Below are 25,330 nucleotides of genomic sequence, written 5' to 3'. Positions count from 1 at the left end.
GGTGAGGGTGGGAACGTAGATCGGACCTGTGCAGAGTTCGCATCACTGCCGTACCGCACCGATCCGTTTGCCGATCTCCTGCTCCATCAGACTGGCAGTCCGATTTTATATTTTTTTTATTTTCATTATCTAGGCCAGATGTGGCCCGCGGGCCGCCTATTGCCGACCTATGCTCTATTCAGATTTCATGCTCATTGAAAGCATTGCCGACCTATGCTCTATTCAGATTTCCTTAGCGTTGAATGATGTGTGGATAAGAAAAAATAATAATAATAATAATAATAATAATAATAATAATAATAACAATAATAATCAATATTGTAAATATTGATTCTTTAATGTATATAAAGTTATTATGATATCGATTTTAAACTACGTCAACTTTGAAGTTGAATATGTATATGTCGCCCTCTTGTGGTTAAAATGGAATACTGCATTCACAGCAGCTCTTCAGAAAACAGATCAAGAGAAACAAGTTGCTGATCACAAGGAGTACAAGTTGAGGATGTGTTTATTCGGAAACTTAAATGTAAATAATTTGTATTTATTCTGAGTTGAGCAGCTGGACTGTAGTAGTGCACAGCAGGCCCTTGTAGCCAGTAGACTCCACAGAGTCTGTCCAGTTGTACCAGACGCTCATGCTTCCGATTCATGACTTCGTGAAAGTCTGGCACAACTGCTGCTGCAGGTCCTTGTAGGCAGTAGACTCTTCTGAGACTCTTTAGATTCTCCTGCCTACAAGGACCAGCTGTGTGTCTACAACAGCAGGCCACCAGAGCACAGCTGAGCTGAGTTACTGGGACAGTCTGCTCGTTTGCTGTTGGGGAGGGGAGTGACACAAAGACTTTGAGGACTGTTCACTGAGTTTGACACCCCTGCTCTAGCTCTTTCCTTGTCCAAGATATGGGCTTTTCACACAATCGAACGATTTGGTCCATGTGGGAAATTTGACCAAAAATGTAATTGAATGATCCTCGTGTCCTGTAGATGCTGCGTTTGAACATTTTAGAGTTCTAGCTCTTAAATTTTTGGCCGATTCTGGCCGACCCCTCCCACCCTGGACGCAAACTGTTTTTAACCCTCCCCTCTGGCAGGAGGCTGAGGTCCATCAGGACCAAAACCTCACGCCACAAATCGAGTTTCTTCCCCTCTGCATTGGGCCTTATCAACAAGGCCCGGGTCTTCCACTGACTCATAATAAAGCCCTGCACATTCACTTTATTTAGCAGTATTCTTAAGTTAATTTATTACAATAATCCCCTGCACGTTTTTTAACACTTTATTCATCAGCATTCATTTCACTTATTTAATTTAGTGTGTTTTTAATTTAAGTATTCGCCGAGTTGCTGTTTGTACATGTTGTTTTATGTTTTATATTTTGTTTCTTGTTGTCTTTTCTATATGTTATACGTTCGCACCTAGAACCACAGCAAATTCCTCTTAAGTGTATACTTAATTGGCAAATAAAGCAATTATGATTCTGATTCTGATTCGTTACATGACTTTGTCATTGTGATTTAATAACTGGTTAAAGGTTTAATCACTATCCGCCATCACGCATCAATCAGTTCATCAATTTTGTATTTTTACTAACAGTTTTTCCAGAGACAAGTAACTAGGTCCCAGAGGGCGGTTTTAAACATGGCAACACACCTCACTGAGGCCAAGTCATGGGCTTTTCACAGAAATGACCAATATGGTCCATGGTTACACTGACATTTTGTGAGAATTTGAGTAAAAAATGAACCTCCTCAGAGCTGCACTGGATTTATTTTGCATGCATTTATAATTTATCCTTGCTGTTTTGGATTTATGGACCCAAAGTGATCTTAAGACCACTAATGACTGTGGAAAATGTTTCGACATGAGGACAACAGGTTCAAGTTAAACCCAATGGTGTATAAGGTGTAGGGTGGATTAAGTATAATGTCCATATATGAGGACACAAGGTCTTAGGAGGCTAACATTTCCCCAAACTTGCATCCATATATCCTGATGCCATCTAGATGATGTGTTTGAAATTCTAGAGCTCTAGCTCTAGCTCTTTCCTTTGCCAAGTTAAGAGCAGCTATGTCTTTGTATCCACTTGATTGATCTCACTGATCAGTCTCGCTCTGGCCTCACTTCATTTTGGGCGTGGCAGTGGCTCAGTCCGTTGAGGACGCGGCGTGCCTTGGGAATCGGCACATCGCAGTGCCGGTTCAACTCCAAGCCATGCTTCAAGCGTCAGTCCCTTCACGGGATGTAACTCCCTCACGGGAGTTGCAGCAACTCTCCACCTGGAGCAGTTGACAGTTTGCATCGAGTCAATGCCCAGGCACCTGTACCCCCTCCAAGTGCGTGTGCGTTCAGGAGGGGGGTACATGTGTGCTATAGGTGGTACATTTTGATTTAAAATCATAACAAGCGTCCTGCTGTTTGTGGCGTTCTGTATCATAACAGTTTTACTACACTGCTCTGAGAACAACCTGCTTCAGCCAGAATTGAACCTGGGTACCGGAAACATCACCATGATAGTCAACAGTATTGCACTAACCATGCGCGCCACAGATGTGTATACCAACACATGCACTCTGTGGGCTTTTCTCTCTTTGATTTGGAGCAGCATTTTGAAACAAAACTGTGAGCAGAGACATGGTTTGAACTCATAACCTGGTGGTCATGAGGCTGAAGCTTAACTCATTGAGCTACAGAGCTACTTGTGCACTTCAGTTTTCTTTGTTGATGCCATTCACATATCAAGTTGAAAGTTGCCACCTGTAGGAAATGAGCATAAGGACCAAAGAAGGACCAAAGAAACTTATTCCTCCTTAGCCCAGGGAGTAAAGCTGATGGTTGGTGATCACAAGGGGTTGTGAGTTCAAGTCCCAACCTTCACACTAACTTTGCAAAAATCCCGGTAAAATTAATTCCCAAGAAAACATGTGGACATGGGTCACACCATGCCTACCATAGCTGAATAAGCCCATACAACATAACATATAAAGTTGCATTTAACTAATTTATTGAACGAATGAATTCTTTCCTAAAGGAACAAAAGTGCTCTCAGTCCTCCCTCTTCCTTGTGGGCGTGGCTTGGTGCTAGGCGCTCTGTGAAGCATCCTGATAACAGAGAAACACAAGAATAAAAGATAGAAAAATTAGTTCCTTCATTCTACCTCATCTCCTTCTTCCTCTTCAGGCATGCCCACATGCTGCCCAGTGCGTTGTTAGAAGATGGCGTCATGATAATGGACCTGGTCGGAACACAGTGACTCATACAAAACTCTAATGTTTATTACATCAGATTGACGTCCCACACCGGCGACCTAAACACGAAGCGTTACCATGGAGATTGGATTTCAGCTCCACTTAGGATCGAGCGATGAATTCACTAGGAAATACCAAAGCTTGATAAATGCAGCAAACATCCAGAAATCTGATGTGGAAACATTTAAAACAACACACACTCACACACCCGTAGACCCGTAGACCCGTAGACAAGCAGTCACACATACTCACCTCACATGAAGGTAAAGACCTGATGCATAACAAAGAAACAGGAAGATGGAGAGATTAAAGTACGGCGTGGCGCCTCCTCCACGGCAGGTTCAGGAAGAGTTACCAGAGCTTCATTGCTTTTCTACAATCCGCCGTGTGAATGTAAATATTTAGATGGTCCCTCCCCCTTCTTTGGTTTGCATCCCTCAGCTCGCTCCCTATGGTTGTAATACAAATAAAGAATTCATTTAAAAAATCCCCTAAATTGCAACAGTTGTACAACAAGGATGTGAAATGACAATCCATCATTAATTCATCTTTAAACTATTGATAATAGTATACACAATACTTTGGGACCAACTGATAGAAGTTTGATTATAAATAAATAAAACCTGCATCAATTTAGTGTCACATGAACAATATCTGTATGGAATCTTGTTTATTATTATTTTTTTTTTATAAACTACAAAAATCCATTTAAAAATTCCTTTTGAATGGATTTTTTTAATATTTCTTACTAACACATGAATTACGTCTTATATGCAACTTAGTTTCTCACCACAAGGGGGAGGACTTGGTCAGCGGTCAAAGCAACTTTAATCTCTACGTTGTATCATATCAAAGGTATTTAGAGGACTGTACACTTATATAACACACATTTAAGACAGCAACCGTCTGAAGTAATTTTGACAATTTTGACCAAATTCCAATTTATTTAAAAGCCCATATCGTGGACAAGGAGGAAGCTAAAGACCTCAAAAATCCACACACAGCCTCTCGTGGGCACAAGGATTCATTGGCATGAGATTGAAGAGAATTTAAATTTGGGTCATTTTTTCAGAGGAGGTAAGGGGGGACCTTTATCCAATTTGACTTTTTTTTTGGAAGGGCCATATCTTGGCCTAGGAAACACACAAAAAGCCCCAAATTTACACACAACATCCCCATGGCACCAGGATTCTTTGGTGCAAGATTGGAGGAATTTTGACAATTTGACCAAATTAGAATTCCTTTCAAAGCGAAAATCTTGGACATGGAAGAAGCTAGAGAGCTTAAAAATCCACACACAGCCTCTGGGGGGAACGAGGATTCATTGGCATGAATTTGAAGAACATTTTTATTTGGTCATTTTTGTCAGAGGAGGTAAGGGGGGACCCTTATACAATTTGATGTTTTCTGGATGGGCCATATCTTGGCCTAGGAAACACACAAAAAGCCCAAAATTTACACACAACATCCCCATGGCACCAGGATTACTTGGTGCATGTTTGGAGTAATTTTGACAATTTTTACCCCTTCTTGGGCACGAAGATTCATTGGTATGAGTTTGAAGAAATTTTAATTTAATTTGGTCATTTTGTCAGAGGAGGGAAGGGGGGCCCATTATCCACTTTGACTTTTTTTTGGGTGGGCCATATTTTGGCCTAGGGAACACACAAAAAGCCCCAAATTCACACACAACATCCCCATGGCACCAGAGTTCTTTGATTCAAGTTTGGAGTAATTTTGACAATTTTGACCGAATCCCAATTCCTTTAAAAGCCCATATCTTGGACAAGGAAGACGCTAGAGAGCTTGAAAAATCCACACACTGCCTCTGGGTGATCAAGGGGATTCATTGGCATGAGTTTGAAGAAAATTTTAATTTTGGTCATTTTTTCAGAGGAGGTAAGGAGGGACCTTTATCCAATTTGACTTTTTTTTTTGGAAGGGCCATATCTTGGCCTAGGAAACACACAAAAAGCCCCAAATTTACACACAACATCCCCATGGCACCAGAATTCTTTTGTGCAAGTTTGGAGTAATTGTGAGAATTTGACCAAATTCCATTTCCTTTTAAAGACCATATCATGGACAAGGAAGTAGCTAGAGAGCTTAAAAAGTCCACAAACCGCCTTTGGGGGGCACGAGGATTCATTGGCATGAGTTTAAAGAAAATTTTAATTTTGGTCATTTTTTCAGAGGAGGGAAGGGGGGACCCTTATCCACTTTGACTTTTTTTTGGATGGGCCATATCTTGGCCTAGGAAACACAAAAAGACCCAAATTCACACACAACATCCCCATGGCACCACAATTCTTTCGTGCAAGTTTGGAGTAATTTTGGCAATTTTGACCAAATTCCAATTCCTGTAAATGCCCATATCTTGGACAAGGAAAAAGTTGAAGAGCTCAAAAAATCCACACACAGCCTCTCGAGGGAACAAGGATTCATTGGCATGAGATTGAAGAGAATTTTAATTTGGTCATTTTTTCAGAGGAGGTAAGGGGGGACCCTTATCCAATTTGACTTTTTCTGTATGGGCCATATCTTGGCCTAGGAAACACACAAAAAGTCCCAAATTCAAACACAACATCCCCATGGCACCAGGATTCTTTGGTGCAAGATTGGAGGAATTTTGACAATTTGACCAAATTAGAATTCCTTTCAAAGCCCATTACTTGGACATTGAAGAAGCTAGAGAGCTTAAAAAATCCACACGCAGCCTCTGGGGGGAACGAGGATTCATTGGCATGAATTTGAAGAAAATTTTAATTTTGGTAATTTTTGTCAGAGGAGGTAAGGGGGGACCCTTATCCAATTTGATGTTTTCTGGATGGGCCTCATCTTGGCCTAGGAAACACAAAAAAGCCCCAAATTAACACACAACATCCCCATGGCACCAGAATTCTTTCGTGCAAGTTTGGAGTAATTTTGACAATATTGACCGAATCCCAATTCCTTTAAAAGCCCATATCTTGGACAAGGATAAAGCTAGAGAGCTTAAAAAAACACACACAGCCTCTGGGGGAGCACAGGGATTCATTGGCATGAGTTTGAAGAAAATTTAAATTTCATTTTTTCAGATGAGGTAAGGGGGGACCCTTATCCACTTTGACTTTTTTTTGGATGGGCCATATCTTGGCCTAGGAAACACACAAAAAGCCCCATATTCACACACAACATCCCCATGGCACCAGAATTCACAGGATTCTTTTGTGCAAGATTGGAGTAATTATGACCGAAATCCAATTCCTTTAAAAGCCCATATCTTGGACAAGGAAGAAGCTAGAGAGCTTAAAAAGTTCACACACAGCCTCTGTGGGGCAAGAGGATTCATCAGCATGAGTTTGACGAAAATTTTAATTTTGGTCATTTTTCAGAGGAGGTAGAGGGGACACTACTCCACTTTGACTTTTTTTTGGATGGGCCATATCTTGGCCTAGGGAACACACAAAAAGCCCCAAATTCACACACAACATCCCCATGGCACCAGGATTCTTAGGTGCAAGTTTGGAGAAATTCTGACAATTTTGACCGAATTCCAATTACTTTAAAAGCCAATATCTTGGACAGGGAAGAGGCTAGAGAGCTTTGAAAAATCCACAAACAGCCTATGGGGGGCACGAGGATTGATTGGTATGAGTTTGATTTTTTTTTTTAATTTTGGTCATTTTTTCAGAGGAGGTAAGGGGGGACCCTTATCCAATTTGACTTTTTTTTTGTAAGGGCCATATCTTGGCCTAGGAAACACACAAAAAGCCCCAAACTCACACACAACACCCCCATGGCACCAGAATTATTTGGTGCAAGATTGGAGGAATTTTGACTATTTGACCAAATTAGAATTCCTTTCAAAGCCCATATCTTGGACATGGAAGAAGCTAGAGAGCTTAAAAAATCCACACACATCCTCTGGGGGGAACGAGGATTCATTGGCATGAATTTGAAGAAAATTTAAATTTTGGTCATTTTTTCAGAGGAGGTAAGGGGGGACCCTTATCCACTTTGACTTTTTTTTGGATGGGCCATATCTTGGCCTAGGAAACACACAAAAAGCCCCAAATTCACACACAACATCCCCATGGCACCAGAATTCACAGGATTCTTTGGTGCAAGATTGGAGTAATTATGACCGAAATCCAATTCCTTTAAAAGCCCATATCTTGGACAAGGAAGAAGCTAGAGAGCTTAACAAATTCACACATAGCCTCTGTGGGGCAAGAGGATTCATCAGAATGAGTTTGACGAAAATTTAAATTTTGGTCATTTTTCAGAGGAGTTAAGGGGGGACCCTTATCCAATTTGACTTTATTTTGGATGGGCCATATCTTGGCATAGGAAACAAAGAAAAAGCCCCAAATTCACACACAACATCCCCATGGCACCAGGATTCTTTGGTGCAAGTTTGGAGTAATTTTGACAATTTTGACCAAATTCCAATTTCTTTAAAAGCCCATATCTTGGACAAGGAAGAAGATAGAGAGCTTAAAAAAACACACACACACACATACAGCTTTGGGGGGGCACGGTGATTTATTGGCATGATTTTGAAGAAAATGTAAATTTTGGAAAATTTTTCAGAGGAGGTAAGGGGGACCCTTATTACATTACATTACATTACATTACATTACATTTCATTACATTACATTAGGGTCATTTAGCAGACGCTTTTATCCAAAGCGACTTCCAATAAGTGCGTTCAACATAGGTAGATACAAGAAATTCAGGTCACAAGAAATCATAAGTGCATTTCCTTCCAAAACCAACAGCTAAGAGCATTACTAGTGCCAGAGTAGAAGTGCAATAAGTTAGGTACCAAGATGAATGAGAAACAAAAGGACAAATTTGAAAACAAATACATGCATCAGAAGAGCTAGGACAAAATAGGTGATGTCCTAAGAGGGCGGATCCTGGTAGTGTCTCTTGAAGAGATGGGTTTTCAGCCTGGCGAAAGATAAGCAGCGACTCAGCTAGCCTTTACATCAGTCGAGAGATCATTCCACCACTGAGGTGCCAGAACTTTGAAAAGCCGTGACCGCATCGATTGTGCGCAGGGGCCGCTGAGCAACGAGGCAGCCAGCTGCCTGGAAGCAGCAAAGCGAAGTAGTCAAGAGGGGGTGTACAGCTTGACTGGAGAAATGAAGGAGCTGTTCCTTTCACTGCCCTGTAGGCTAGCACCAGAGTCTTAAACTGGATGAGAGCAGCTACAGGGAGCCAGTGTAGAGAACAGAGAATGACAGTCGTGTGGGACAACTTAGGGAGGTTGAACACCAGAAGAGCAGCAGCTTTCTGGACGAGCTCCAGAGGTCTGATGGCAGAAGCAGGGGCGCCAGCAAGGAGGGAGTTGCAGTAGTCCAGGTGGGAGATGACAAGAGCCTTATCCAAATCGACGTTTTTTGCACGTGACATATCTTGGCCTAGGAAAAAGCCCCAAATTCACACACAACATCCCCATGGCACCAGGATTCTTTGGGTGCAAGTTTGGAGTAATTTTGACAATTTGGACCAAACTCCAATTCCTTTAAAAACCCATATCTTGGACAAGAAAGAAGCTAGAGAAATAAAAAACAATCACAGACAGTCTCTGGGGGGCTTGAGGATTTATTGGCATGAGTTTGAAGAAAATTTAAATTTTGGTCATTTTTTCAGAGGAGGTGAGGGGGGACCCTTATCCAATTTGACTTTTCCTGGACGGGCCATATCTTGGCCTGGGACACACAAAAAAAGCCAAAAATTCACACACAACATCCCCATGGCACCATGATTTTTTCATGCAAGTTTGGAGTAATTTTGAACAAACTCCAATTCCTTTAAGAACCCAAATCTTGGACAAGAAATAAGCTAGAGAAATAAAAAAAAAAATCCCAGACAGTCTCTGGGGGTGACACGTATTAATCGGCATGAGTTGAAGAAAAATTACATTTTGGTCATTTTTCAAAGGAGGTAAGGCGGGTCCCTTATCCAATTTGACGTTGCCTGGAAAGGGCCATTACATGGCCTAGGAAACACACATTTAAATTTTATATTGGATTACTATTGGAAGTAATTGGAATTTGGTCAAAATTGTCAAACTTACTCCAAACTTGCACCAAAGACTCCTGGTGCCATAGGGATGTTGTGTGTGAATTTTTGGCTTTTTGTGTGTTTCCTAGGCCAAGATATGGCCCATCCAGAAAACGTCCAATTTGATAAGGGTCCCCCCTTACCTCCTCTGAAAAATGACCAAAATTTAAATTTTCTTCAAACTCAAGCGAAAAAATCCTCGTGCACCCCGGAGGCTGTGTGTGGATATTTTTTTTTAGCTCTTTAGCTTCTTCCTTGTGCAAGATATGGGCTTTTAAAGGAATTGGAATTTGGTCAAAATTGTCAAAATTACTCCAAACGTTCACCAAAGAAACTTGCTGCCATGGGCTATCTTGAAACGTAGTTTGAAGATGTTTTGAGTTGATAATGGATCAGTTTTCACTTTTTCATTCATTCAGGGCTGGACACGCAACACTACTCAATCTGTGCCTGCTCAAAGTGCTCTGCTCCTGGCCAAATAAACAAAGTGGCTTATATTCCCTCCTGTAGGTACACAAATCCTATTATAAGGTGATTTTGAATGAATCTACCATAAAATGCCCTTTAAAGATGTACTTTGTTGATAACTTCACAGTTTAAACATGAAGCTGTACATACATTGAGAAACAGCAATGGAAGCAGGTGGAAACGGCTTAAAACTGACGTTACATGCTTTTCATTGTAATTTACGCAAGCAGTGGCATGGTTGTTTCAGAAAGTCATATTATAATGTGATTTCAAGTAGGGCTATCTTGAAATGTAGTTTGAAGATGTTTTGAGTTGATAATGGATCAGTTTTCACTTTTTCATTCATTCAGGGCTGGACACGCAACACTACTCAATCTGTGCCTGCTCAAAGTGCTCTGCTCCTGGCCAAATAAAAAAAGTGGCTTATATTCCCTCCTGTAGGTACACAAATCCTATTATAAGGTGATTTTGAATGAATCTACCATAAAATGCCCTTTAAAGATGTACTTTGTTGATAACTTCACAGTTTAAACATGAAGCTGTACATCCATTGAGAAACAGCAATGGAAGCAGGTGGAAACGGCTTAAAACTGACGTTACATGCTTTTCATTGTAATTTACGCAAGCAGTGGCATGGTTGTTTCAGAAAGTCATATTATAATGTGATTTCAAGTAGGGCTATCTTGAAATGTAGTTTGAAGATGTTTTGAGTTGATAATGGATCACTTTTCACTTTTTCATTCATTCAGGGCTGGACAACAACACTACTCAATCTGTGCCTGCTCAAAGTGCTCTGCTCCTGGCCAAATAAAGAAAGTGGCTTATATTCCCCCCTGTAGGTCCACATATCCCATTATAAGGTGATTTTGAATGAATCTACCATAAAATGTCCTTTAAAGATGTATTTTGTTGATAACTTCACAGTTTAAACTTGAAGCTGTACATGCATTGAGAAACAGCAATGGAAGTAGGTTGAAACGTCTTAAAACTGACGTTACATGCTTTTCATTGTAATTTACGCAAGCAGTGGCATGGTTGTTTCAGAAAGTCATATTATAATGTGATTTCAAGTACTATCTTGAAATGTAGTTTGAAGATGTTTTGAGTTGATAATGGATCAGTTTTAACTTTTTCATTCATTCAGGGCTGGACACGCAACACTACTCAATCTGTGCCTGCTCAAAGTGCTCTGCTCCTGGCCAAATAAACAAAGTGGCTTATATTCCCTCCTGTAGGTCCACATATCCCATTATAAGGGGATTTCATTCATTCAGGGCTGGACCCATCTTCACCTCAGTCCGTGTCTGCTCAAAGAGCAATGTTCCCGGCCACACAAAAAAAGTGTCTGTCATTCCCTCCTGTAGCTCCACTAATCATATTATAAGGTAATTTTGAACGGATCTACAATAAAATGTTATTTTAAGATGTACGTTGTTGATAACTGAACAGTTTACTTCGGTGAGCAGCTTCATGTACTTTCCTCTCAGGTCCAGGAGCTCAGTACACCGCCTTTGGCGCATCCGCAGCCGGCCCAGGTACACACCGCTCTGCTTCCTTTGTCTGCTCCTTCGATCCAACTCGCTCGCCCGGAGCGTTTCTTAGGCGATTCCGGAGATTGTCGCCCATTCCTGACACAGTGTGAGTTGCATTTCGAGCTCCAAGCCGCTGCCTTTCCCTCTGACCGAGCTAAAATGGCATTCCTCATCTCCCATCTCACGGGGAGAGTGTAGGCTTGGGCTACCGCTGAGTGGAATGGGCGATGGCCCGTGTGCGACTTCTTCGACCGATTCTCCGAATCCTTCCAAGCAACCTTTCAAAGCGTCTCTTCGGGCCAAGAAGCGGCAATAGCACTGACAAACCTGCAGCAGGGGGCTCGTTCAGTGGCCGATTATGCCATTCACTTCCGGACACTTGCGGCGGACAGCGGCTGGCCCGATGATGTCCTCAATGTCCACTTCCGGATCTGAAATCCCTCATCGCTCTTGCCACCAGAACTGATCGGAGGATCCGGGAGAGGAAGGAGGAAGCCGGCGCCGATCCGGCTCCACCTCGAACGGATCAAACCTGCCGCAGAGCAGTTTCCAAGTCTCCGTCAGTTACACACCACTTGTCGCCCCCTGTCACTGCAGAGGAACCAATGCAGTTGGGACGCTCTCGACTCAGCCCGGAGGAGAGACAACAAAGATTCAGAGAGGGAAGGTGGAGTTCTGTTTGTTTCGGTCTCCTCAACACCCCCTCGTCCTGGGGTTCCCTTGGCTGCAGAAACACAACCCACAGCTTGACTGGTCCCGGGGCACCATTGTGCAGTGGGGAGGTAACTGTTTGGTCACTTGTTTCTCCTCCTTGTGTACCTCTTTCAAGCCTAAACTTCTGGCTGTGACGTTGCTCCCAGAGCGGCCTACGGACCTCACCGGTGTACCCCAGTGCTACCACGACCTCCGGAAGGTGTTTAGCAAAGCCAGAGCCACATCGCTGCCACCACACCACCCATACGATTGCGCCATCAATCTTCCCCCAGACACCTCTCCTCCCAAGGGGCGCCTCTTTTCACTGTGTTGCCCTGAGACCCAGGTGATGACGGAGTACATCACAGACTCACTCGCGGCAAGCATCATTCGCCCATCTTCCTCCCCATATGGAGCTGGGTTTTTCTTTGTGGGGAAGAAAGATGATTCACTATGCCCCTGCATCGATTACCGAGGTTTGAACAACATCACAGTCAAAAACAGATACCCTTTACCACTGATGTCGTCAGCTTTTGAACTTTTAAAGGGTGCCACAGTATTTAGAAAGCTGGATCTACGCAACGCCGACCACCTTGTCCACATCAGAGAGTTTGATGAATGGAAAACCACTTTCAACACACCCTCCGGTCACTATGAATACCTCGTCATGCCCTTTGGTCTCACTAATGCTCCTGCCGTTTTCCAGGCCTTGGTGAATGATGTTCTACGAGATATGCTCAACATTTTTGTTTTTGTCTACCGGGTGGTCGGCTCCATTTCCTGGGAGATTGAAAACCGGGTCCGAGGAGCTCTCAGGAACACCCGAATTCCGCTTTTCTGCCCCACCAATAAACTGTATGTTCCGCTTTCCCTTCGCTCACAGGTCATACACTGGTGCCACACGGCCAAGTGGGCCTGCCACCCTGGAGTGAACCGAACAGCGATAGAGGTCAGGCAGCGTTTCTGGTGGCCAGGGATGAGGAAGAGCATATGGGAATACGTCGCTGCATGCCCTGTCTTCTCGGACATGGGTCAACCCGGTGACGGCCCGCCTCAAACTTCCCAGAACTATGCGTGTTCACCCTACCTTCAATGTGTCTCAGGTTAAACCCGCCATGGAGTCTTCCTTAGTTCCCGCCTCTCATCTTTAAACTGACGTTTGACATCGTGGTTGAGGCACTCCCGTGGGTCCTCTGTTAACTTGTAAGTCAAAAGAAAACCCAGAGAGGGAAGCGCGGCGGGACACTTTGCAGAACCCAACAGAGGAACAACAAACCCCCTCTGCCCAGTGTTCTGCTAGCCAACGCCCAGACCCTGGATAACAAGGTAGACGAGCTACATGCACAGATTAAACATCAATGGGACATTAAGAACTGCTGTGTACTGGCTTTCATGGAGATGTGGCTAAGGACCAGCTTGGCCGACGGTGCCGTCACCTCGGGGGGCTTTTCCATCTACCGGCAACACAGAGCGGCTGGCCGGACACCTTGGACCCCTTTCAGTGTGCATACAGACCGAAATTGGCCATGGATGATGCCATCGCCATACTCACACCGGGGGGGGGGGACACATCGGTGACGCTGAGGTTCAGAGGGTCAGCAGCTTCAAGTTCCTTGGGGTGCACATCAATGAGGACCTCTCCTGGACACTACACACACACACACTGGTCAAGAAGGTCCGCCAGCGGCTCTATTTCCTAAGAAGACTGAGGATATTGCCAACATCCTCAAAATCTTTTCTCTCTTTTTTCTGCATCATTGAGAGCTTGCTGACAGGCTGCATCAGGGTCTGGTACGGGAAGTAGATCAGTGGTTCTCAAATTTTTTACATCGCGTACCACCTCAGAAAATATTTGGCTCTCCAGGTACCACCACTATGGCTTATGTTAAAATACAGTAGCGTAGGCCTACTCTATTCAGCTGCTATGCAAAATACACACAGGAAGCAAATTTATTCCTCATAAGAATATTATTTAATTTGACGTTTGTCAGTCACATCTCCATTGTACAAATTCGTACTAGAACTCTCTTATATGAACAACTCTCCTATATGGGGCAGGGGGGCAGTCCCTCTTACACCCACATACAAACACACACACACATACAGCATGTGAGAACATAAACCAAAAAGACAACCGACTGTACTTCAAACACACAGCATTTTGGCAACTATTTATAACTCTTCTAGGCCTGACAGGACAGGAAGTCCTCCTAAGCTGCACCATCGTGCTCATATCTGACATAAACAAGTAAATTGGTAAAACCTGCTTCATCAGTAGTCTCGTCCAGTTCGATGGAATAATAGCGACTATTTTTAATGCGTTCAATCAGTGTCGCATTAACGTCATCTGCCATGGCTCCTATTCTCTGCGACACTGTGTCATTTGAAAGTGGCAACAAATTTAACTGTTTGGTGATCTTCTCGCCACACATAATGTGTACCATCTCTTTAGCTAATGGTTAACACAGCTGTTCACCAATGGTGTGTGCGGCTTACCTGCTTTCGCTATGCAGAGGCTGGGCACGATAAGAAGCCTCCTGTGCTTTAACCACAGGTGTACCAAAGAACTGAATTGCGCATTTGGACCGCCTCAGTTCATCACGTTGCGTACAAAAACTCCACTGGTTTGTCTTTCAGCATTGTGTGTTTTGTTGTAAGATGCCGTTTGAGATCATTGGTTTCATGAACTCATTGCTGAGAGGCTTTGGCTCGTCCTCCGTCCCGCATTTTTCCGTATAGTTGTTTGCTTTTTGCAGCCAGCTACCTGTGCTGTGGACACTTCACACTACTTATGTTGCTGCTAACGTTCGCACTCCGTTCACCGTCGTTCAGGCTGTTTAAAATACCCTCCTCCTGATCCGCAGTCTTCATCCTTTTAGTTCCCCTCTGGAGCTACGACTTAAGTGGATTTGGACCGCTCATACTTTTTTTCCCCTATCTGCGCTTACCCCCTTGCCATCACAGTTAAGTTTAGCCTGTAACGGTCAGCATATAGTTGACGTTTGCACGCAGCGCCACTATCGGTAAGGGGTAGTAGTGTGCCGTGTGCAAACATTTATTTTAAGTCGCATTTAAATTTTTTCATGGTTCAGATTTTTTTCTTCCGCCGCGTACCTCCCCGTACCTCCGCGTACCACCGGCGGTACGCAGGCTCCCACCGGTACCACAGTTTGAGAATCGCTGATCTAAACTATATAACAAATGTAATCTAATTTATTTGCCTTTATTCACAGGCCAGTTTGATGGCGTTCTCTTTGGTAACAGGGGCTTTGCCAATTTGATGAGCCCCTATCCTGACCCACAGACAAGGCCACAAAATCATGTGGCCCTCAATAGGAATAGGACCAGGGTCAGGATAGAGATGACCTTTGAGGTCATCAAAACCCAGTTAAATTACCTGTGGCTGGCCCCGGAGCAGACTTCTGTTCCGTCTATGCACTAGTCAGTGTGACTACTCTGTTAATATGAAGACCAAAATAATGTGAAACCTACACCCTTTTTCTGATTCTTGAACTTACTGAAGCCATTACTGTGATTCGAGTCAAAAATTAGTAGTTGCCTTGAAATGCCAGAGTTTCTTGTCATTGTGACTCCACCTGGGAAAAACAATATCAGTGAAATGCATAGAGTATGCTCAAGAAATTGCCAAAAAACAATGAGGATTTCACACGTACATGACAACTTCACACTTTACATAGGGGTCATGACTTTCGTGTGCCGTTGGCTTTGGCAAAGTAAGCATATCTCCTTCAACTGAAATTGACATGAAAAGAGAACCATACCAAGAAACAGTCAGAAATACCCTGTACAAAGAGCCTTTGCCTGGAGCAGCCCACACCGGGAACAGTGGAGACACCCCCTTTAATCCCCTCCATTATTGGCTGACCACATATTGTGGAGAGGGGTGTAATCAGGCTTTGGTGGCCCCCCCTTCCTGTCTTGACCTGTTAATTTCTGTTAGCTGCAGGCAATATGAGCACTTCAATTTTACACAGCATCATCCATGCATTTAAACAATGAGGATGAACAGCACAGTGACTTTTAGCACTCCCGGGATTGCAATTTAAAACAATAATGGTGAATAATGCTTCTAATTTGGGTTTTCTCACAGATTAGATTCACATGAATGCCTCTCACAAATACAACAAATCCCTCCAAAAATACGGCAACACACACACACTAACACACACACACGCACACACACACACGCACACACACACTGCAGCACTGTTGCTCTTTGCAATTATGATTTACTTTCCTCATATGCCTCAAATTAGAATTTGCTCCTCCAGTGTGACGTATGAATCACTTGACGGTTCCATGTTGAGCTTTACAAGATCTGGTGTCAGAAATTCAGCTATTTTTAGACTGCAAGGAATGGGACAAGATATAACATTTTGTTGTGGGCCTGCCCTTTTATGGGCATTAAAGGGAATTATGGTACAGAATTGTCAAATATGCAACAAATAGGACAGACATCTTGGACATTCCATTAGGTAGAGGGGGTGGAGAAGAAATAATAATAATAATATTATTAATTAAAAAAAAGGGATGATGACAAAATGCCAGGAAAGATGGGAATCTATAAAGAGATGGATTTCACCAATCAATCTGTAGACAGACAGACAGACAGACAGACAGACAGACAGACAGACAGACAGACAGACAGACAGATTGAATCTGTAATGGATTAGAAATTCAAGACTAGTTATAATATTCACACATTATAGGTTGATGGCGCGTAAGTGACACGTCTGTGTACTCCGGTTCAGTAGGTAGCGCTATACACCTTCTACGTCAAAGATTCCGCCATAAAAGAAAAAGAAAAAGCAACATGAATACGGGTAGACCACAATTCAGTTCCGGGTCACACAAAGATCGAAGAGCGTTTCACAATCAAATAAGAGCTTTGGAACGGATGTCGTGAATCATCTTTGTAAAACACATTGACATTATTGATATATTATATATATATGTCTATCAATCAATATCTGCTCAGGGAAAAATCTATTGGAGCAAACATTTAACCTAATTCAACAAATATGTGCGCATGTGCGCGTAAAATATTTTTCAAATATTACTGTGAAAAAATGAATCGGAAGTTGATGAAGTGGCCTTTCTAGCTTGATTGCGTAAAAGAAATCCTGTCGCTCACAGTGTCCCTCCCCGGCCTCTCAGATAGGTAGACATCTGAAATTACGCTAAAATTAAGTTTTTACATGCCAACCACACTCGGCCGGTGCAGCCCGCTAAGTCGCCAACAATGTTTGGCAATTATAAAACGCTGTCGTTGTTATTACATCGGTGCATCACAGCAAGTTATCTAAACCTATCAAGCTATACAACAGGAAGCGTGAGGACGAGCAAGCGTGGATTTGTTCAGTTCCACCAGAAGCTGAAATGGACGTCGTCATTAAGGAGAGTCAGCCCCTGGTTCCTGATCCAGCCCAGTTTCGCAGTCACAACTAGCAAACACAGGAGCTGTACCAAGGTTAGTGCAGGTTAGTGCCACTGTGGCCAGCCCAACGTCACTTGTGTCAGGATACTTAAAAATGTGATGCATCTGGCACAACTGAGACACTATCTCACATTATACACAAGGTCATTTGGGGTGGTTTTTTGCCATGGACAAAACGTTAAGGGTACTCATTGATTCCTTGACCCTCAACTTCCCGTGTATTACTTTTTTAGAATTTTTGTAAATTTGTAAACTTATCATCCAGGCAGGGGGGCCGTTTGAAGATGAATACCCACCTTTACCAGCTTATCAGTCTGAGGCAGAGAAGAAAGAGGTTTACATCATCCAAGCTAAAGGCTTTCCATGGTCTTGCACTGCGGAGGACCTGTTAGAGTTCTTCTCCGGTGAGTGCATCACAGGACTTGTTGGACGGCACTTGAGAAAGGAGAAGCCGTCCATCTCGACAATATAATGGTGCCTCATATTGACAATGAAATAAATATTTAAGAAAGATTTTGTATGCATCCCATTGAATGGACAGCCACAGACCTTTACCAGCTTCCTGCCCGTTTCTGGTGGCTGCCCTTCCCAAGATTAATCTTTTCATTTATAGTATTATCTGCAAGTACTTAACTACAGTTGGTATGGTCATAAACGATGTGACAACTTTGCCTCAGAATGCAGGATCCGTGATGGGGCAAATGGAATTCACATTAATGTGGACAGCCTAGGGAGGTCAACGGGACTGGCTTTCATTGAGTTGGAGCATGAGGAGGATGTGAGCAAAGCCCTGGAGAAGCACCGGCAGTACATCGGTTCACGCTATGTTCAAGGTTTGGCCCTGTCATATAAGCAGAAGTTTGTGCTGAAATATAGCCATAGCCACAGTTGTTTTTGAGCATAAAAGGAAGTTTTATGTCACTTTTTTCAAGCATTTTTACTTGGTACAATCCATTATTTGTTACCAGCTTTTGCTAATCATTACTACTACGAATAATAATACATGTATTTGAATAGCTTCTTTCACTGGACTCAAACACATTTTACAATAAAAAAACAAAATGTAACTAGAATACAATACCATATATTAGCACATGATGACAAAAGCAACATTTTTACTAAATATATACATGGTAAAGTGGCATACCAAATTATGAAATATTGGATAAGAAAGTATACAGATGTAGTAAACAATGAGGTGTGTGTATGTGTGAGGTGGCATAGTAGTGTTTAAAGCCCTGTAAAGCCTGACCCATCAAAAATGGTCAGAAAATTATTTCTTTTATAAATTGAAGTGTTTATGCACCTTTTAACAAAATCACAATATTTGGAAATGATTTACATATATGATTTTTATTCTATCATATGGGATTTGTCAGGCGTTTATGGAAATTCATTGAACAAAATAATGTCTTTTTGAAATAAAAAAATATTTATTATTATTTGGAACATTTTGAACATATAAACCAATTTTGTTCAATTTATTTTAAACAAGAGCCCTTTTACAAGCTCTCTATTTTGCATTATCTGCACTATTTTGCTACTATTTCCCACAGTATACATGTGAGAAATGATTGCCTGTGCAGTGCTTGCATCTCTTTAGGGTGTCCCATGTTGAGGAATGATCAATGCAATCCTTTTTTCACATCATGGATTCCTCTATCTTGCAGGTGTTCAACCAGTGGAACTGATGTGAAATGATGTGATAATATATTTTAACTATGAAATTTTAATTCTTTAATTAGTTTAATTATATAATCTAAACAGTGTTTTCGGCATTGTGGTAAGCATAATGCAGATTGCATCATGAAATGCAATAAAATTACTTGCAGTATTGATTGTGCTACACACATTTTCAACACCATCTTTCTATGAAATAACCTAAAAAATATAAACTGATTATAAGTTGCTTCCATACAGTAAATATTCATATTTAAATATCAGTAACAATATAAAAGTTATCCTTACCGCAACTTATTTAATATAAGCAAATATGTCCCTGCAAAAAACGTCAGAGCTGCTCCGTGACAGTAGCCATCTATTTTCAAAACAAAAATTATGATGATCAAAAAAGCCCTATCCTAGTCATGAAACAGTGCTGTCTTCCTTCTCCATGAGCATCCTAACGCAATGCTGTGCTTTCAAAGTCGATGCCAGTGACCTTTCTCAGCCAGTCGATGGTGACATGCGATTTGTAGAACAGTTTACATGATCATCAAGGTTTGCCGAGGTTGTAATACTAATTTAACAGTTGTGGAAATGAAGTACTCTCAGAAAAGAAAATCACAATTAAAAATCACATCATGATGAGTAGGAGCATACTAATCATAATGTATGTTGACATATTAGTGGTTGTCTGACATGTTAATTTAGCTTGAGCTTCATGTTTTTCCAGTGTTTGAAGTGATGGACAGTGATGCAGAGGCTATATTAAAGAAAGATATCCATGCTCCAGCTAGTGATGGGGTGGTGAGGCTCAGAGGCCTTCCCTTCAGGTGCACAGAGGATGACATCATCAGTTTCTTTTCAGGTAGGCTGCCTGTGCTCGTTTCCAGATGCACTGAACCCTCGGGAGATGTTTTCATACAACTGTGCTGTTTTTGAATCTTTGCAGATCTTATTACATCTTCACTATGCATTTCTGTTGCGTGTCAGCCTTAAATAGTCCACTTACTGTATTTTGGTGAAGTCCTCGCTTTATCCTTTTCCAAAAGCTACTCTTAACAGCCACAACACACTTGTGTTATTTCCAAGACAAATACAACTGACAGTCTTGCTGTGTTGTCCAGGTTTGGATTTGGTGAAGAATGGAGTTGCTATCATCCTGGATAAAGAAGGAAGAAATTCAGGGGAGGCCTTTGTGCAGTTTTCTTCCCAGAAAATAGCCAATGAAGCCCTGCAGAGAAACAGAAAGCACATGAGAAACAGGTAGGACACTGTAGCCTTTACTGTTGACTACAGTCAAATGTATACTACTGTATATCAAACAAATCTCCACCTTTCATTGGCAGAGATCTAATTATACTTTTCTTTGGCTCAGGCTGCTGTGTCTAGGGATGATTTGATCAATCAGATGCCAGTCTGTATCATATTCATGACAGATGACCTAATCAGTGGTCTTAAAAGGATCATGGAACGCAAAACTGATCCAGGGCATGATTACAGAGTTACCTAAATAGTGATGAAACAGATCCTTAATTTGATTTGACAGATTAAGTTTTTTAAGTGAAATGAAAGTAATGAGAAATAAAGTGGCATCCCTGTGAGATCTCCCTGCAAGCATTTTCTCTTTGTGTGGGTATTTTGATGCAGTTGCCACAGTGGATGCAGTTCAAATCCTGTGCCATCCTTGTCAGATGTTTTTGGTGTAGCACAATGCCTTTCTCTGTCTCGAGAATATGGGTTAGACATAGTATTAGACCTCATTGCCACAACCATATTTACACTTTAGTTTCTGGAGGCAGTAGTCGAGTGGGTAGAGCTTCCGCTTAAGAACCGGAGGGTTGCCGGTTCGAGTCCCTGCCGAGGTGCCCCTGAGCATGGCACCGAACCCTCAATTGCTCCCCCCTCTGCGAAGGGTGGTAATATAATGTAATGTAAGTCGCTTTGGATAAAGGCGTCTGCCAAATGATCGTAATGTAATGTAATGTAATGTACACTTTAGTTTCCCCCAAAGCAAACTGAGACCGTCTGCTTTCCCCACCGTCCCCCTGCCTCCTCCCACACAGAGAAAACCAAAGAGATCTGTGGCTCTGTTGCACATCATTTGCATACTGTCCCGCCGATCCAAACTGACAACTTACAAGAAAGAAGGGGATGAAAAATTAATGTATAAATGGGTTTTCAGGATTTTCTGTCAATTTCATAAGTAGCAGTATTTACAGACCACATGGGATTATATTACACATGAATATTGTTTCAAGTTTCACGCAGACAGGGATATTGTTTCAGGTGTGACCATGCCCTCTGTCATGTGTTCAGCAGTACATAGATTTAATATTTACATATTCCAACTTTCCAACAATTTCATTCCAACTTTACCTTTTGTAAGTGCTCATACATATCCTAATGTGTCTGAGAAGTAGAAGTAGAAGCCACCAAGGCTGGTAGCTGTTTCATGTAGTTTTTCCATTGTGGTGTAATGTGTTCGGCATTTCTAAAAACTAATTGATGTGTAGTCAAATACAACAAACTGAAATGTAGCACTACCATCTACTGTCATTTTTTTGTAATCATACAGTATGTGTGCTGATCATGGTATGATGTTTGTAACACTTGTAGGTACATTGAGGTCTTTCCCAGCAGAAGCAGTGAGATGCATTCAGTCTGCAGGAAAATGGGGTCATTTTCTCAGTCATCTCCTTCGTCAGTGCAGAGGAAGAACTCTTCTGCTATGCCGAGAAGCCCTACAATTGGTGAGGCTTCAAAATTTTGATGGTTTGTAAATTAATATTGCAGATGTAAAATTGAGAGATGTTATTGTCATGGCATAATAAGTGCAAGTCTGCTTCTTTTATTGCTCGTTGCTGTGTTGCTAGTATTCTCTAAGCTGCTCTGCATAGTCGGGTCAGATCACAAGATCTAACCTTGCCGTGCGAGGCTACAGCCACAGTAGTCCAGATATTTGTGAAAAGTCGTTTTAGGTGCGAAAATCATCTTTGCTCAGGCTTGTGTTTTCCCAGCCTATAAAAGAAGCCGGCCATCCAAAATGCATAATTTCCTTGCTGCTTGAGCGCAGGTGACAGTTGGATACAGACTGACTCTGGCCTGTCCAGACCTGAAAAAGTTGTGCAGAAAATGAGTTCTCTCTGCATGGCTAATAATGCCCCTGAGCTTGTTGCAATCAACAGCACAGCTGTGATTGTAAAGCATTTTGTCTTTTGTGCTTATTTTAGATAAAGTTAAATCATGCAATCAAAATAGAAAGTAAAGAGAACAACAGTTCGACAGGCTCATCTGCCACTATTAGTTTGTGACAAAAACTGTGATATGTAGAGGTTTAGATTTAAGCAAATCATGGTGTTTTGTTAAGTATGGAAAAAGAAATTGACCACCAAATCTGGAAGCTGTCTACTCCACATCAAACAGCATCTATGCAGTACTAAAAATGCATAAAACTGTGAAACGATCAATTAATCAATCTCTAAGGCGAGAACATGCTGAAGACTGAACACTTGGGCCTGAATGCCAAGAGTGACGTTTTAATGTGTTAATTCACTATGTTGTTGTACCTTATATCTCTCCCGTCAGTGCCCCATCACAGCTCTGTCCTGCCTCAGCATAGCGTTCATATGAGGGGGATTCCTTTCCATGTGACAGGAGAAGATATTGTGGAGGTAAAAATGTACAGGATGAGATGTTGAAGCTTGCTAGATTGGAAGACACATGGACAAGACTTTAACACTGTTTTTTTTCTTTTCATTTTTAGTTCTTCTCTCCTTTAGCTTTGTCTAAGATCCTTATTGAGTTCGGCCCTGATGGGAGGCCAAGTGGAGAGGTTGATGTCTACTTTACCTGCCACCAGGACGCTGTGGCTGCCATATCTAGAGACAGGTTTCGCATTGGTGAGAAACAACCTAAATTAAATTTTTGTGGCTTTGTGATTCTCTCTCACTGTTTTACAATAGTTTTTCAAGTAAGATTTGGTATGGACATATTTTACATGTAAAAAATTCAATATGAACACTCCAGCTGCAATCACAATTATTCAACATCCTTAACCTGCAAGACATTCAGGCGTTTTTAATAAAAGCTAATGAAATTAAAGGATATGATAGAAGTTTATTTAGCTCATGGATGAGAATTTCAGTGGCCACAGTAGTGAAGGTACAGAAGAAATTCAAGATAAATACACACAGTTAGCAATATACACACAAGAACCAGTATACACAATATACACACAATAAACAATACACACACAAGCAACAATATTTGCAATATACACACTAAACACAAATACACCTTTTGTATGTATGAGCAGGAGAAAAAAACATGATATATTTTATTTATATTTTTTATATTTTATAAACAGATATACTTTACTGATCCCAAACTTATATTGTTATATATATATATGGATATGTTTTTTTATATACGTTTCTATATATATATATATGTGTGTGTGTGTGTGTGTGTGTGTATATATATATATGTGTGTGTATATATGTGTATCTGTGTATATATATGTGTATATATATATACGTTTATATATGTGTGTCTATATATATATAAATATATATATATATATATATATATACATACACATATACAGGTGCTGGTCATATAATATACAGGTGCTGGTCATATAATTAGAATATCATAAAAAAGTTGATTTATTTCAGTAATTCCATTCAAAAAGTGAAACTTGTATAATGTAAACATTCATTCCACAAAGACTGATATATTTCAAGTGTTTATTTCTTTTAATTTTGATGATTATAACTGACAACTAATGAAAACCCAAATTCAGTATCTCAGAAAATTAGAATATTACTGAAGACCATTAGAAAAAAGGGATTTTTAGAAATGTTGGCCAACTGAAAAGTATGAACATGAAAAGTAAGAGCATGTATAGCACTCAATACTTAGTTGGGGCTCCTTTTGCCTGAATTACTGCAGCAATGTGGCATGGCGTCGATCAGTCTGTGGCACTGCTCAGGTGTAATGAGAGCCCAGGTTGCTCTGATAGTGGCCTTCAGCTCTTCTGCATTGTTGGGTCTGGCGTATCGCATCTTCCTCTTCACAATACCCCATAGATTTTCTATGGGGTTAAGGTCATGCAAGTTTGCTGGCCAATTAAGAACAGGGATACCATGGTCCTTAAACCAGGTACTGGTCGCTTTGGCACTGTGTGCAGGTGCCAAGTCCTGTTGGAAAATGAAATCTGCATCTCCATAAAGTTGATCTGCAGCAGGAAGCATGAAGTGCTCTCAAACTTCCTGGAAGACGGCTGCGTTGACCTTGGTCCTCAGAAAACACAGTGGACCAACACCAGCAGAAGACATGGCACCCCAAACCATCATTGACTGTGGAAACTTTACACTGGACCTCATGCAACGTGGATTCTGTGCCTCTCCTCTCTTCCTCCAGACACTGGGACCTTGATTTCCAAAGGAAATGCAAAATTTACTTATCAGAGAACATAACCTTGGACCACTCCGCAGCAGTCCAGTCCTTTTTGTCTTTAGCCCAGGCGAGACGCTTCCGACGCTGTCTCTTGTTCAAGAGTGGCTTGACACAAGGAATACGACAGCTGAAACCCATGTCTTGCATACGTCTGTGCGTGGTGGTTCTTGAAGCACTGACTCCAGCTGCAGTCCACTCTTTGTGAATCTCCCCCACATTTTTGAATGGGTTTTGTTTCACAATCCTCTCCAGGGTGCGGTTATCCCTATTGCTTGTACACTTTTTCCTACCACATCTTTTCCTTCCCTTCGCCTCTCTATTAATGTGCTTGGACACAGAGCTCTGTGAACAGCCAGCCTCTTTAGCAATGACCTTTTGTGTCTTGCCTTCCTTGTGCAAGTTGTCAATGGTCGTCTTTTGGACAACTGTCAAGTCAGCAGTCTTCCCCATGATTGTGTAGCCTACAGAACTAGACTGAGAGACCATTTAAAGGCCTTTGCAGGTGTTTTGAGTGTTTTAGCTGATTAGAGTGTGGCACCAGGTGTCTTTAATATTGAGCCTTTTCACAATATTCTAATTTTCTGAGATACTGAATTTGGGTTTTCATTAGTTGTCAGTTATAATCATCAAAATTAAAAGAAATAAACACTTGAAATATATCAGTCTTTGTGGAATGAATGTATACATTATACAAGTTTCACTTGGGATACCATGGTCCTTAAACCAGGTACTGGTCGCTTTGGCACTG

General features: G+C 41.7%; 1 protein-coding gene across 1 annotated transcript in view; it reads left to right on the top strand.

Annotated features, from left to right (window-relative positions):
* Positions 1 to 17,118: 17,118 nt before the first annotated feature.
* Positions 17,119 to 25,330, top strand: part of grsf1 (G-rich RNA sequence binding factor 1) — an 11,831-nt gene continuing 3,619 nt past the window's right edge. Inside the window, exons 1-8 of the mRNA XM_076165142.1 lie at positions 17,119 to 17,490; positions 17,723 to 17,861; positions 18,135 to 18,290; positions 19,853 to 19,987; positions 20,247 to 20,385; positions 21,739 to 21,872; positions 22,708 to 22,793; positions 22,886 to 23,021. Coding sequence (XP_076021257.1) covers positions 17,263 to 17,490; positions 17,723 to 17,861; positions 18,135 to 18,290; positions 19,853 to 19,987; positions 20,247 to 20,385; positions 21,739 to 21,872; positions 22,708 to 22,793; positions 22,886 to 23,021 — 1,153 coding nt within the window. The 5' untranslated portion in view covers positions 17,119 to 17,262. The remainder of the gene's footprint in view (positions 17,491 to 17,722; positions 17,862 to 18,134; positions 18,291 to 19,852; positions 19,988 to 20,246; positions 20,386 to 21,738; positions 21,873 to 22,707; positions 22,794 to 22,885; positions 23,022 to 25,330) is intronic.

The sequence above is a fragment of the Genypterus blacodes genome, unplaced genomic scaffold (genome assembly GCF_046128005.1).
Source record: "Genypterus blacodes isolate CSIRO-AG114 ecotype Tasmania unplaced genomic scaffold, CSIRO-AGI_Gbla_v1 ptg000141l_1, whole genome shotgun sequence".
NCBI classification, from domain to species: domain Eukaryota; kingdom Metazoa; phylum Chordata; class Actinopteri; order Ophidiiformes; family Ophidiidae; genus Genypterus; species Genypterus blacodes.
This window is presented reverse-complemented; position numbering and strand designations above follow the sequence as displayed.